The sequence below is a fragment of the Botryllus schlosseri genome, chromosome 11, assembly GCF_051294905.1.
Source record: "Botryllus schlosseri isolate E-star chromosome 11, Bs_hap1, whole genome shotgun sequence".
In the NCBI taxonomy this organism is placed as follows: Eukaryota; Metazoa; Chordata; class Ascidiacea; order Stolidobranchia; family Styelidae; genus Botryllus; species Botryllus schlosseri.
The window spans coordinates 6,430,097-6,446,069 of NC_137246.1; the positions used below are offsets into that span (position 1 = coordinate 6,430,097).

The following is a 15,973-nucleotide window of genomic DNA, read 5'->3' on the forward strand; positions in this document are numbered from 1 at the left end:
AAATCTCGGCCCAACATCAACAGAATGGTTGCGGAACGCCTACCTAAGCTCTATTTCTACAACATTTGGTTGTAGGTGCACATGCCTGCAACGCAAAAGGATGTGCTACCTGCGACAAATCAAAGCAACATAATATATGAATACACGTGCCGATGTGACAGTCGGTATGTAGGTCGCACGTCTCAGCGCTTGCAGCAAAGAATTCGCCAGCATGTCCCACGGCAAATTAGAATAAATAATGTTTCTCCAACTCCTTCATCGCAGTCTGTTGACACACTGCGTGATTATGATCAAGTTACTGCTTGTAATTCGGCTATTGGACAGCATCTCTTATCCCATCCAGAATGTGCTGATCATTACAATGACAGTCAATTTTCTATACTTGCTCGTGGCCGTTCTCTGTTTCATTTAAAGGTCCTGGAATCTACGATCATAAAGCTACGAAAGCCGATTCTCTGTCGCCAGAAGGAACGCCTCTACACTCTTGGAATATTTCATTAATGTTATGTGTTGTGTTTTCGGTTATTTATAACCGAATATGTACTCGTTAACGTTTGTTTTGTACCGTTACTACCGTATCTAGCCCGTCTACTAGTTGTTTGTTTTTGTTATTATTACGTCATACAGACAAAATAGTTCTTACATTTCGAATTTGATTCACCCCATCACTAACGTTCGCTACTGATGAGAGTTAGTCGAAAAGCTTTTAGCGAATAAATTAACAATATGAAGTTATTGTTTCGCGTTATTCTGAAGTTCTGTACCACAAATCACTTGTAGGTGCACATTGCACAAGCTCGTATTTTCAGAACTGATAATTAATCTGTCGTTGATTACGTCCTTTTTGTTACCACTGTCTCGAACTGCTTTGTCTATTGTGTTCGTTCAATGATGCTAGTATGTGTACCTGTACGACCTCGAAAGCGTTCATTTCAGATATTTTACTTTTCGCAAGGAGACACTAGAGAGCTTACGGGCGAGTACTTCGAGTCGCTTACGCCCAAGTAGGCAGTCGAGAATGCCTCACAGATCAATAGCAAAGTCTCGACCTCGGACCATGTATTTAGTTCGGTCGCAATTGTCAGCTGTCTCTCGAGTGGCGATGTAAGTCTTTATCAAAGCTGCGTAGTTTTCGTATACTTTCTCAAATTGAGGAAAAGAACTGCTTGTGAACCGGGTCGTAGAAAACGTCGGCACGATATTTCCGCGAGCTTGCATGGCATTTGCTAGCCCCTTATATTCAACGTAACCACGTCCCATGCCAAACATGGCCGGAAATCGATTACACCGAGATATGAATGTCCCTAGCATGTTATCTGATTTGTCGCGCAGTGCAACAAAACAGCGGTCCAGCCAGTGCGCGACATCCCAAACAACGACGAAAAACTGGTCATGGTTTTCCGGAAGGTCGCCATCACGATGGGTAGCGTCACTGAGGGTTTTTAGAAACCCCGAAGACCTCGAATATTGGCCATCCGCCTGATGAGAGACGAGTCTCGACAGAACGGCTGGGTCGAGCTTCGCGTCATCCATCATTACGCTAACGACTTGAGTCGCAAGTTCAGCTGCTGTGCCGCCAGTAACGTCTCCGTCTGAATCCGTGACGTAAACGGACGGTGCAGCCAGAGGGATGGATTTCTTCTTCCCCTGAACCATAGTCAATATCAGAACAGCTTGATTAGTTGTCCTGATAGGGGTCGATTTGTCGGAAGCCGTTGCAAAATGCCGAGGCAATCCTGTAGATGGTAGGATTTCTTCGAGAAGCATCCTAGTTTGTAGATGTGCGAATACACAAAATGCATCTACGATCCCCGGGAGCTGCTTTCTTCCGTGCCCACGCTGTCCTACAAACGCATCTGAAGCATATAGCAAAGCAACCATATTTTCATAGTGTAGCGCGGCACTTTTACTACGGTGAGTGCACAGCGAATCAGATTGGCCATTGCATTCAGCGAAGTTCTTCTAATCGAACTTTTACGCTCATGGTTCTGAAGCCCTCGAAAGTGCTCAGTCGTGCTCGAGCATCGAAGGTGTTCCAGCATTCTATGTTTTACTGAATACCAAAAAGGATTAGCTCCTTCGATCAGCTTGGAGAACTTTTCCTTGTCATACAGCACCCCCCAAGAGAAATTTTGTTTACATTTTTTCTTGTTAGAGCAAGGGTTGGATGTGTCCGTTACAAATGCATGGCATATTTCGCATGTTATTACTCCACCAGACGCAGCTTCATCCTTACTTTCACTACCAAAAGTCTTCACCGAGAAGCCAGTTGCACCAATTTCGTCAAGACTTTTTGCGTTCTGCAATAATGAAATGCGTTTCGAATTTGCCGACTCCTGAAATGAATTTGCCGACTCCTGAAATTTGGTCACGTCATCTACTTTGACATCTCTTGGACGATATCCTCCTAGAACCAATCCAGCCAGTAATTCCTCTATTTTATCCAGTCTTTTATCTAGGTAATTTCCAGTTCCGACTGGAGCAGATGAACTGGCAGTCGCCGTCGATGTAGATGGTGCTTCACCAGACGGTCTCACCATTTTTATTGTCGTCTGCACAGTTCTTGGGTTTGACTTTCGATCCGACACTTTTCTCGCGACCGTGTCAGAACTTTCGGAGTTTCCAAACTCTTCCGAGGATGCAATGTCTGTGATATTGACGCCGATAGCGTCACTGCGTTTAGTAACGCTCTCATCCGCTTTGCACAGTTCGGTCGCAATTTTGGGATCGCCTTTCTGTCCTGTTAACGTTACTTTTTGGCTCGCCAACTCGTGGTCAATAGGAACGATATTGTCATTGTAATTGTAAGACGGGTCATTTTTATGATGGTTGTCCCTGTGTCTCTGGCGACTGGCTGGGTTACCTCTATTCATAGACTTTTTGCACACAACGCAATAATGTTCATCTTTCTGGTCCTTCCTTGGCCGTTTGGCTGGTGTCGGCAATCGCGAGCTGATTTGCTTCTTGCTCATTTGTTTGCGAGAAAATATGTCGTACACTCTTTTCGCCGTATTGCCGCGAGATGAAGCTTCGCTGCTGTCGTCAATGCTCCTTCCGGCATTAGCTGCGGATACATTAATACAATAAGTTAGATGGTAACAGAACGCATTTATGCCGCATTGCTAAAAGGTCTCCTATCCAATTTGAATCGAAATCACAAGATAAGAATTGACGGGCGTATAATGTATATCAGTCTACCCCTGCCGAAACAATGGATTTGTTGCAATATCTATTAATGTTCTGCGTGGGATCATGTGAAAATTTATTTCTGTGATTGTCACAAAAGTAGATAAATTCAGTTCAGCAAGAAGATTCTGTTTCTTTGGTAGAGGTTGAATTACACTTTTTAATTAGTGGGAAGCCATTGTTGTTCAATATTCCGATCCGAGTTGGCCCAGATGGGCATGTCAGCGAGTTATAAACCAATTATGCGGTCGCGTTTTGCTTTCCGATTCACGCAACACTGAATTAAACAAATTATACCGCTGGGAAGCGAGTGCTTACAAAAGCTAGCGATTAACAACACCATAATTTAAAAGTATATTCATATTGAAATGAACCCGAATATTTTCGGCTGACACTCGTCAGGGGCAATCCTCAGCAACTAGTAGAGATTTCAAAAGAACATCGTATATCAACAGTCGTAGCACAAAATATGACGTCACCAGCACGAAATGTCGAATACGAGAGCGTTCAATGTACTATTTTTAGAGGACACACGAACTCTTTTTTGGCACACAAAGGCACACAAATGAAAGTGTGAGCGACCCTTTCCGAGTATTCGAAATCTGTCGTCTCGATAATTTTCGCACATGCGGGATTATCCAACAAGTGTTGGCCAATTGCAGAATTTATGGCCTTTGATTGTTCCGCATCATTCTTGAGCGGACGAGTTAAGGGTGAGCTTTTCACCGAGCGTGTTCTAATGATTACCCGAACATATCATCAACGCTCTATGCTATGCACGTGCCGATTGTCTCCAAGAACTGGATGCTATCATCAAGCGGGGCAGCGGGCAATAGGTTTGACATCCGTAAATTATGCCTAAACGGCCGGATTGGATTGCCTTCCGAAAATGTTGAAACGTACTTACATGATTCAAGCTTCAAACACACTTTGCAGCGTACTGTAGATCCGTGTCCTTCCTCGCCAATTGTCTTACCGCAAATTGAATGTACTATGTTCCCACATTGTATACAAGAATGCGCAGTTGCGCACCTCCACAAGGTTCCTTACAGACGTAGCAATTTTTCTCATCCATAGCTATTACAACATCTCCGTCTGATCACTACTATCATAAACACCTGCAGTAAATAAGTTAGTGAACAATGTAAGCCTGCACAAGGCAAAGGTTAGATTTATCTTTTAGGTGGCACCGCAAGAGCGAGATTTTCAATTACAAGATTGAAGGCTTCAAATACATGCCATAGTTCTAGATATCCCTGAAATTCCGACCTGTAGACTTTCTAATCACCACGGTTCTCGGTTACGATAAGTCGGTAGCCTTAATTGAATTTGCGTGCGCTGCGAGGTTGGCGCAAAACTACATGATAGCACAGCGTGGTGATCGTCGACACGAACCGCACGGAATGTAAAATTCGACTGCATGCGATACAAAACAGCTCCCTGGTTGGAACACGCATCTTTAGGATAAGCCAGGACTATCAATCTCTGTTGAGAACATAAGCTATCTACAGCAGGTAACGCAGAGAACGAACGCATCTCCGCGATAACTTTATTTCTAATTTTATTTCATGAAATATATACGAATACTTCGGGAGCACACACGCTCTAACCAGACTATACTAGATGACCCTACTATCGCATCTCCATCGTCAAAGGCTCGCGATGGTGCAGGCGAAAAAAACATATCTCGCTCTCTCTCTCTAACCTCGTCTTAACTATTCGATATATTACCGAGACGGCGTATGTGGGTTGGTATAATATAACTTGGATCTTACGTCTATCTGAAGTTCGCATCAAAAGATTTGTGAAAGTCACATATTGACAAATTCGACTATTGCTGTCTCCATTTCCCGCATGGTAATTCATTCCCTCGAGCTGGAAGTTAACAGGATTATCTCCAATGGTGCGTAGTTTTGGAATACAAAAATGAATGCATAATTAGCTCCCGTGGGATGGATTTATGTGTTATGCCTTCAATCGTTGAACAGTTACCATGCCCGCACTCAATAACAACATGGATAACAATATCTGTACTTTTTCACTTGTTGAACTATACACCACTATATCGATTGAAGAGACATCATCATTCCTGTCAAAACTCCCTATTGAGAGACAAATCTCCTTCATACATACCAATTTGGAAGGGCTTGAATGTAGGGCCGCATTCACAAACACGCCGAGATCTCCAATTCAATCATGCTCGTTAGTGAGAGCGTGGCGAGATTGCGTATAGTGGAATAATCCACAACCACAAAACCAGCTGGTTGCGGTTTCGGGTCCGACCGAGGTCGACTCCAGAATTTGAACTAAGGTATTAAAGGTTTATCTAGGCTTCTACGTACCATCTCATTCGCGTAAATGTTGTCTTATGAAAGTAAATATGGCATAAAAAAACATCGGCATTGTGTAAAATGTGAACAATGTAGTCGAGCACCGTGAATATCAAACAATAACGACCAAAATTGTTGCGTTACGCTATATTGCGGCGTGAAAATTGCTTTCATAAATCGCATCGATCTGATGTCGTCTATGTTCAGATACGCGGCTTTCGCAGATGAAACACATTAACCTATAGCTTTACCGGCTCGGAGTCGAATGAATCTTCACTAATCTATACTAAAACAGTCATAGTGGGTTTGTTGATGCAGCCAGCCACCAGTCAAACCATATTCGAAATCGTGAAGTCATGTAATATTGACCTTGATACCGGTAGCTTTCCTACATGTGCAATTTCGTCACTAAATGCTATATTTGTCGCCAATACTACGTTGACTACGCGTTTTTGTAAAGTATCATAACTTTTACGGGTAAGTTAAGTACCCTACCCGATAAATTATAATTACAATTATCAACATGGCCAAAGCGCCAAACCATGTATAAAATTATCCCAACCTATCTTCATTGCCAATTGCGAGCCTTCTTGATTACCCTGGCGCTTGATGGGGTCATCATCATTGCATACGAGATATTGCATGCGACCTAATATGATTTACTAGGCTCCAGGCTCCGCCTATGTCTGCAGGCCTGTGCTTCAAATCCCGCACTCATCATAAATCTACGTACGTACACTCGCACAGTACATTTACCAGTAGAAATGTAAGTGGGACAATAGCATTTCATTATGATATCTAGTTATTGCCATCCCGGCCACTTATGAAGTATTTGTTTTCGCCGAATCAACTAATGGTTTCCATTCGCGCATATGAATTTCTCTGGTCAATGTCCACTGTCCAGCATTGGTCTAATAAATGGTTGTATTGGAAGGTTATCGATTTCCAGCAAACCATTCATTAGTCATATACATGCACATTGCTCAAACTCAAACCGGTCACAAATCGGATACGATAGCTCACTCAACCAAGGCCTATAGCAAAATAGTATATTTGGCATGGCATAAGCAGAATTTCACTTTTTCACAGGCGGGCTATCCGAGGTTCCGCCTCGGTCGTTCACGCCACTGGGCCATACAAGGTACCGTTGCGTTCGTCTCCGGCCCCCGCGTATACCGATATCCGATAGGATCGTATCGAACTTTCAGCCGACTCGGAATCGGCCTTCAAATAACAGTGTATAGCGTATTTTTCACAGTTTTTAAATCGCCAATTTCTCGTCAACCGAATATCGTAGCCGGATGAATCTGGTACCGGCGGACGCGTAATTCGATTACGATTCCAACGATGCCCGGGAAATGGGGCTGGGACGCGTAAAAAAAAATTTCTACCAAAACTCCTTGATGGTACGCCAATACGGGTTACGTGTATCGTTTTTCGATCGGTCGGTATCAGAATAGATATCGAAATACCGATCGACAACCACTGGTCTTAGGGGTTCGGCAGAGCTATCCCCGTTTTCTCGTCGAACTGAACGCGACGATATCCGATTCGCCGGCGTGGTACCTGAGGGTGGCCCGGTATTGGCGTTCGAAAAGTTGGTTTTTGTCTCCTCAAAGGCTACCGGATTCGCAGAATCTACAGATCGATCAGTAGCTTAGGAATATCCTACTTTTATTACAAACAATTTAACATGCCGCCTTTCTTACAGAGATAGGCGCAATTCACAATGTTGAATTAGGTCGATGACTTTAGTTTGTTTGTTTGTTTTATTGACACCCATAATTGGCGCTTTCAACAACTTGGTTATTTGCGCCCGCACAGTAAATTTCATACACTTACACATACACATATTTCAGTACACTTGTCTTGAGTTAGTTGCTGCCATCTTTCAAGAGTTCGGCTCTCTCTTCCTCTGAGCTTTTCAATGCGCTGTATTTACAGCGGGTGCGGCGATGGGGAGCATATATGCATGTATATTATATATATATCGAAGTTTTCGGTCACCTCAAGGGCATTCCTTCTCGGGTAAGGTCTTCTCTCTGCTGAGCTTCTCTCTGCTTGTCGTGCTGGATGCGTTTGTGACGCCATCATTGGCCATCCGGAGTTAAAATGAGGTTTTGTGAACAGCACGCAAAATCTTGAAGGCTACTTCAAGTTGTTTCGACACCTTCCAATCTTTTCATTGTATCGCAGTTTTGTGATGATTTGAAATGATGAAAATATTAATAAACTGATTGATTGATTAAAAACACCGTTTGTTTTAAATGCAACCCAAATGCACCTTAAATGCAACCCTACGGCCCACTTTCGTTCTGGTATAGTTTCGTCACTTACGCCCGGATTCAACATTTCGGTCGGAATTCTGGAGTCAACCATGGTCGCGGCCTCGAACTAGCAAACAGTGGTACAGCAGCTGTGGAACGTTACACTGCGATATCCCGCCACTCCTTTTACAGTTGATATGCATTGCGAATTCTAGTTGAAGGATATATAGAGCCGAAACGCACGGCCATCATCAGGGACTGGCAAGATCATAATCATGGAAAAAGATATTTACGGAACCGAGTAAATATTTGGAATTTGGGCACGTTGTTTTGTATGTCTTCCCCTCGATAGAATGAAATCGGGGTTAAGATTTGAAAATATACAAATTTGGATTGAACTAGGGTTGTAATAAGGTTGTAATCCCAGTGTAAATTTCAGGATATGGACGAGCGTAGTTGGTTCTTTTTTGATTCCCAGGTTTGTCTTGAATGAAGATTGTTGGTGAATCTGCAAGTGTAAATAAGTTAATTCATTTCGTGATGGCGTGATTTCATTGTCTTGTTCGCGAGTAATCTTGATTACTTTTGTACTCCAGTATATAATTCCGGATATAATTTGCACCGTTGATGTAGCCTATGTATAATGTCATCATCAAATTCATCATGAATCACAGTGTCGCATTAGGTCTGATTTTCCTCATAAACCGTGAGTCGGTTTGGTCGAAGGTGTTGAGCAACGATCAATGAGCACGTTTTAGTAAACCATCTCGTACAATATGAGGTCGCGACCCCTCCATTAGGCAGAAATATCATTGCATTTATCCATCCAAGAGCTTAGCAAACAATGCAATGTTGTTGGACAAATGTCCTCAGCGCAATAACAGTGTAATGTACTGTGAATCGACCAACATTTCTAGGACTCGTAGCCTAGGTCTCAGATGATTAGCTCGAAGACTACCCACCGAGTGGCGTGATATTCATTCTCGCAACCAAGAGAAGAGAAGTGTCTCTCAGATTTCAGGAAGTTTACGACGATTGGTATTAGGCAGGGGAACACGACTCTCTCGAATTAGTACGGTAGATGGTGACTGTAGCGCAGGTAATGATCGACTGTGATCGTGAGTTTTATTTTACGTTTGGTGAGACCAAGTTGTCACCCAAGATTGTCACGCGGAAAAGCTGGCTTTGTCACGCGGAAAAGCTGGCTTTGTCACGCGGAGAACCGTCGTGTCACGCGAAAAAGCTGGCCTTGTCACGCGGAGAATCATCGCGTCACGCTGGATTTATTTCGAAAAATGGACGGAGATTCCAACCCGGTATATACCTATATCATAATATTTATGCTTGAATTTTCTAGGCCTATAAGTCATATAGATACATACCTGTAGAACACTGATTCGTAGGTTACCTGCCTTGGTACTGGCATCCTGATTTTATAAAAGTTGGTGCAAGAATGGACATTTTCAACTTGATGTTGATTAATGGAGCAAAATTTGATATTTGAATGCAATTATACCTCGAATCCAGTGACAAGATTATTAATCGTTGAAACCAAACGCAGCTTGTTTATGTTGGCCCAGAGAATTTCGCTAGCCAGTCCATATTGATAGAATATGGTCACAGTAAGATAATATTTTGGGCTATTTTACATGAACTTTACAACATTTGATTTGATATGTCCGGTAAAACATTTGTATTCTGCTTTCGAATAAGACCTAAATTGCTGGTTTCAATGTTAACTGTGTTTGTCAAAGGCTGTAAAGGTAATTTCTTTTTCATGTTAGATGTTTGTTTGTTTGTGGTGTTCATGGTGGTGGTTCGACTACACTGGTCATTTTACACCAGGCCGGTTCTTCTTATTATTATTCCGTATCTGCCAGATTACCAGTGAACTCGGCACTTGGTGAATTCGGCCGCACAAACTCGGCACTTGGTGAATTCGGCCGTGGTAGATCTCGTAGCGGTACTGGTCACCATGATTGGTTACTGGACTGTTTTCTGGTGAACTTGGCACTTTGAGTGGTTGGCAATGTTGTACGGGGGTCAGGGCATGCGTAGATCACACAGTCACGGCGTGATTAGATCACAGATTGCGTAACCGCGGGGAAATAACGCGACACTCTTCACTTGGTGAACTCGGCCCTTGGAGGAATTGGCACTAGAACACCTTCGCATTAGAAATGCATTTAAATGAATGAACAGTATCAAAAAGGAAATTTAAACGTGTCGTGGCTCGCGGTAGATCTCGTAATCTTGGGATCCTTCAACCCTGTTATCGAGACACCCTAACCCAGCGTCCCAGAGTGGAATCGTCTCTCCAAAGGCAAAAAATAGTTTATTTTGACGTGATCATGCGAAACATTTGTTGATGAGGAACACTGGCTTGTGATCGATAAACGAAGAAGCGCCGCTTGATGTTCCACAGCTTCGATCTCACATACAACGACAAGATCCATCTTCTCAAAACTTGCACGACACAAGCCCGTCACTCGCGCCATCGATTCCAAGCAGACCGCGCGTGGTCGGTATATGAGCGATTGAGCGCTGCGTCATTTTCTGCGGCTACGCAATCCGTGATCTAATCACGCCGTGACTGCGTGATCTACGGATGCCCTGACATCCTTACAAGATTGACGAATCACTTGATAATACTATTATTAGTATAATAATTCATATTAATAGCCGAATTCACCAAGTGCCGAGTTCATCGGCAACCATCTGCCCACTTATAGCACGGCCCGCTCCTAGGCTTTTTAAGACATGGCTATGCGGATCAGATGGCGAGGAGGAGCCTAGATAAACGGCCAACACTTCGGTAGGAATTATGGAGTCGACGTGTCAGGCTCGAACCCGCAATTCATTGGTGTTTAGCTATAATGGAACGTACAACTACGTTACCTCGCCATACCTTGTAAAATGGGACCGTAGCATTTGGCATTTCGTGTGGCAATTGACTTTTGTGTGGTAAATTGTGTTCGTTTTAGAACTTATCCGAAACTTTTATTCCGCCATAGATTGTATATGATAAAACGATATCGGAATTGATCCTAGTAGAATTCCAAAGCCACTCACCACAAAGGAGGATTTAAAGAAGTTTGATGACATATTGAATGAAAGCAAAAGCCTTTGCAAGATATGTGGTATGTTGAATCTGTTTTGTTATTTTTAAATACTTTGTTGTGCCGATAGCAGACGGTATATATAAACGTAAGATGTGGAAACTATCAAGGTGTTATGTTTATTATTTTTAGAAATTCAGTCAGTCAAAGTGGACGATCGTATTGCTTGGATTATATTTAATCTTATTTTAGCATCTTTGAGATGCAACTCTGAGCGTGGACGGTCATGAACACTGAACAGTCAACTAATTCTGTTCCTATATTGACATATCAGACATTTGCACTCGTACCGTTGGCAGCGACAATATTGGTCAGTCAGCAAGAAGCATCATGAAGAAGGTTGCCAGTCTGGTGTAATTATAGCAGAGTCGGAAAGAATGGGAAATACACTTTCATCAACCTCCATTTGAACAAGATCACATATAGTAAGAGACATTCATGATATGCTGCAAATGTGACTGTGTTCTTTGTCTAGTCATCCCACTCATGTAACTATTGAGGCTTAATGCCAGGGTTGTAACCAAGTCACAAGGCTCCGGGTCGCAAGTCAATTTCACTTTTATAGTTTTGACTCGAGTCATTTTCAATTCACCACCGAGTCAAGTCCGAGTCCAAGTCAGCGAGCAGAGGGCCGAGTCCGAGTTATGGTATTATGACTCGAGCCAGAGTATAAGTCATTGTGTTAGCTGCTTAGTTTCCAATTTAGGTCTTGTTAAACCAACTTATTATATTTTTTTGTGATATCGAGTGGGTCGCATTTATAATATACGAATTTTCCTTACTTTTAGCAGCTTCTGGCCGCATTTTCAAATACCAGTATCAATAGGCGAAATCCCAATAGCGATTTGCTGTACTATTCATTGAAATAATCATGAAATGTCGGTCTTGGCCGTCTGAGTCTCAAGTCATGCGCAATGAGTCGAGTCATTTCCGTACTTTGAGAAGATGACCTGAGTCAAGTCGAGTCAACAGAAAATCGTGACTCGAGTCTTACAACCCTGCTTCATGCAATGAGCATTTACTTTGAAGATAAATAGTAATTAAATACTGGTTGGTGGTACAAAATTTTAATACTGCTTTCAAAAGTACCTTCATGATAAACGTTATTGAAACCCAAAGAACTTTTCGCGCGCCAATTAAAGAGCAACCGGCACGATAAAGGAAGCGAAACAGAGTTGAATTCAAAATCAGATGGAGAATTATGACGCAATAATGTCGAATGTAGAAATAACATCAATGGAGCCAGAGCACAGCAACAATGCAGTGTATAACAACGGTCGCGTAAAACAGTATGACAGCGTGACACAATTCTTTATTTATTTATTATAGTGGTGCCCACCGTAAATACTATTTTATTCAAGTCCAAATTTTTCGATGGCAATAACTCCGCTTCCACTTGTTTGAATCGAACCAAATTTGATGAACATCGTTTCTATACATAACCTAACACTTTCATGGGGTGAACAGAAAATTTTCAAATTTTTTCTATTTATTTTTATATAATAAATATAAACTTTCTTTTCCTGTAGCAATGCGGCTACTGGTTGGAATTGAACCAAATTTGGTGTGTAGGTTTGAATTAGGTAACCTAACAATTTTATCAAGTAGCCAGAACGATTTCAGAAAAAACCTAACAATTTTATCAAGTAGCCAGAACGATTTGAGAAAAAAAGTCATTTTTTTAAGAGCCCTAATGTCCATGTCAGAGAAACGTTTTAGGGTAGGCCTACTCTCATGTCTCGCAGCGTTCTCTACATAATTGTCAATTGCGATACAAACTGTACTTGTATTGGTAAAGCCATCCAACTTCGAATTGTAAAATGTTGGGAGTCTTGATATCAAATTTTTGAAAGGTGCACTTTGAGAAGATTTCGGAATCTGTCAAATTATACAAAAAAATTTAGCAAACGTTTTGACATATTTCATCTATTTGGGACTCGATCAACGTAAAAGAATTGGTAATTATTTTATACAATATATTGTATTTGTAGTTGAAGTATAGTAATAATTCTTATGGTTACCGCACTTGTAACGATTCACGGCCATAACTGGAATAATTAGAATGATGTAACTTTCAAATTGTCATGCATTTTGCAACAACATTGTTCTCAATTTTCAAGGTGCTGACCATTGGAGGAAGAATCACCATTAAGCCGGGAATTCACGATCCGTAAACGCGGCCGACTGTTTCTCTCCTGAAGCGGAAGCGACAGAGAAGAGGAACGAAGAAAAAAAAAGGAGCAGAAATAGCAAGAGTGTGACAAGTCGCGTCCGTTCGCTTTAATGCGTATTTCCATCCGCGAAGCGCGTAGTAGTAGGTGGGAAAACTAATGGGCGTTTGGTTAGCGGGTATATAAGGTTGACTCCAGCGCTGTATTTGCTAAATGTTGCGGTGAAATAGGGGTGGTGTCATTTGGTATCAATATTGACTATTAAAAGACCATTTGTTAGTGGTCATGGATCTGTTCGGCCAGTATTCAGTAATTTCTGATGGTCACTTTCCGGCTTCTGTTCTCGAACCCCTCATGATTGTTATTCTGCTTCTAGTAAGACTGTCGATTCTAATGTTTTATCATTTGTCGGAGGTTTCGCTCGCTTTATTTACAACGTTTTGCTCTCTGCTAGGTCAATTACTTTCCTGGCTGAGTATCGCTACAGCCTAAGAAACTGCACTAATTCTCATTTTAATGTCTTGCTGGTTATCTTGCTGTCAATTCTAATAATTTGTTAATGTCTATACCAGTGCAGCCACTCAAATGTTTTGTTCTCTGTACACAATATTGTTAGGTCTTCAGCTTTCCAGGCAGAGTATCATTCCACTTTCTAGACTTGAGTATATATCTCTCCAACTAGCTGCCAAATAACTGATTCATTTGGATTGTTGAATTGATCATTTTTGACAGAATGTGAAGAAATTTTAGTCAAGAATTCTTTTTGTGTTAGTGGCTGTTTTCAAAGATTGCTGAAGTAGTCATCGTTGATCTTGATAATCAAGTAGAAGTGGCGATTGAAGTCAGTTCTCTAGTCATATAATAATAAAAAATATAATAAAAAAAACTTGAGTGGAAATAGTCCAGAATCAAATCCATTTTAGTAAGTATGGGCGAAAAAAATGCAGGAGTCATTCGTTACTCGCTACCTCTGCCATTTTCGCAGTACGAATGTCTTAGCTAATAATCGTCATTTTCATTTTATTTCTGCAGGGTGTTGAAAAGAAAACGCCAGAGGGATTATCATCATCAGACGATGAAACCTTCTGATTACTGACTGTTCTCATAGTTTCATTCATTGCTACTTGGCACTACAAGTAATTTCGTTCGTTTCATTTTTTACACCGGCATTATTTACTTGCCAAGTCCGTTTTGGAATAAATTACCGCAAATGTGATTAATATGTAGTAGATAATGTGGTGTGTGTGTGTGTACGCAGCCTTGATCAGGTTATGCCCAGTGGTAGAAAACAGGTTATTATATCAGAATATTCTTCTAATGTAGGATCTACATTCTACTCACCATGTTTAAAGGCTGTAGCATCTACATAATATTTACATTATTGAAGGACATGGAAAAGACATTGAATTGAGTCGACACAAAATCCCCCTTTCTACTACCTGCCGAGCTCTAATATCTACTATATCGGACTCCGCTTTCTACATCTTTGGTCTGTACTGTGTTTACTGGGAAAATAAGTGTATTAGTGCGAGATAAGTATTTGGCAACCGAATCAGAGACTCATCCCATTCATGCATCGAACTCGATGTTATTATTCTGTGGCCATATTCCTGTTGATATCCATAGTAGGACATCTCCAATACGTCAACGTCCAGACACACTGAATTGAATCCTGGCAATTCTGTGATACACTTCAGCTGTGTCAGTAACTCTCGGAACCTCCTTACAGCACAAAATTATCAAGATACATGACTGAAACGAGCTATTACACTATACAGACTATATATACAACTGTATTTCATGTAGTCTCGACGAGTGGCTTGCGCTGAGCAAGCTAGGCTGATCATGACCCATCATATGAAGCTGCGAGGGGTTCCACTGACGTGGGATCGATGGCATCAACACCTGAACCAATCCGGCATTTAAACGGTAATTTTGTAAGTACGTGCAAAAATGATACTTATATTCGACATCCGAGTACTCGGACTCAGTTTCAATATCACTTGGCAAATCCGTTACAATGGAATCCTCGGCTATAACTGACTAGAAGAAAAACTGCGAGAACACAAATAGCCGCTGTGACCGGTGTTGATAATATGTGTCACTCACTTGACGTCACAATGCACATTCTGCTTTTTCCGTAAACATGCCAATATTGGAACTTTCAGTCAAAATTACGGCAATTTCCGATTGAGTTGAAACACGGAAAGTCTGTAATTTCGTTATGAAAAAAATTCTGAACATGATTCCGCAAAGTTATTGTCATGAAGATGCAGTTGACCTTTAAGGCTTCTTGGGTAGGCTTAGGCAATGTTCCATTGTTCAGTTTTTATGGATTTAACCCGGTTCGATCAAGTAAATTCGCCTACGCATATAGTTTCAGCTTCAGTGACAAATAAGCATTCGTTGTATAAGTTCGTGTGCTTCATTGACATGAATGAATAATAGCTAAGTCCGCAATATCATATTGTAATTCACATTTATCGTGCACTGCGGTACTCGTACTTTGACTGAAATTTCACCCTGTCTACTATAGTGTGACCGATGTATCTCAAGTGTGTGGCAAAAATACGACACATTATGAAGTTGTCACGATACTGGTTTATAATTTCTTTCATGTCACGTCAAATGTTCAATTGTACATTGTACGTAGGCTATATGTACAAAATATATCGGCCTATTCCGCACAGCATTAGTGTATAACCACAATATATTGCAGGTTAAGGGCATTTAGAGCTGGGAATACTAGAAGGAGTTAAATTTCAGCCACAAACTTATATGAGCAGTACGCAATATCGGCGTAGCAAGAATTCAAATTAGAATGGAACACCAGGTTACGTCACGGAACAATCATTGAATTGGGCGAAAGAGGGACTAAATTGGGCAAAGTTTCCTGGTTA

General features: G+C 41.5%; 2 protein-coding genes across 2 annotated transcripts in view; one reads left to right on the forward strand and one right to left on the reverse strand.

Moving 5' to 3' along the window:
• The window catches only part of LOC145451167 (4-galactosyl-N-acetylglucosaminide 3-alpha-L-fucosyltransferase 9-like), a 100,775-nt gene that overhangs the window by 25,649 nt on the left and 59,153 nt on the right, over positions 1 to 15,973 (forward strand). The gene's annotated exons all lie outside the window — the stretch shown is intronic.
• LOC145451170 (uncharacterized) lies at positions 781 to 4,494 on the reverse strand. The gene is made up of 2 exons (XM_080329668.1): positions 4,094 to 4,494; positions 781 to 3,064 (listed from the first exon to the last, which is right to left on the reverse strand). The coding sequence occupies exon 2, from the start codon at positions 2,970 to 2,972 to the stop codon at positions 1,845 to 1,847; it is 1,128 nt and encodes a 375-aa protein (XP_080185794.1). The 5' UTR covers positions 2,973 to 3,064; positions 4,094 to 4,494; the 3' UTR covers positions 781 to 1,844.

Coding starts and splice junctions, on each gene's coding strand:
- LOC145451170 (XM_080329668.1), bottom strand. CDS start 2,972: ATGAGCAAGAAGCAAATCAGCTCGCGATTGCCGACACCAGCCAAACGG.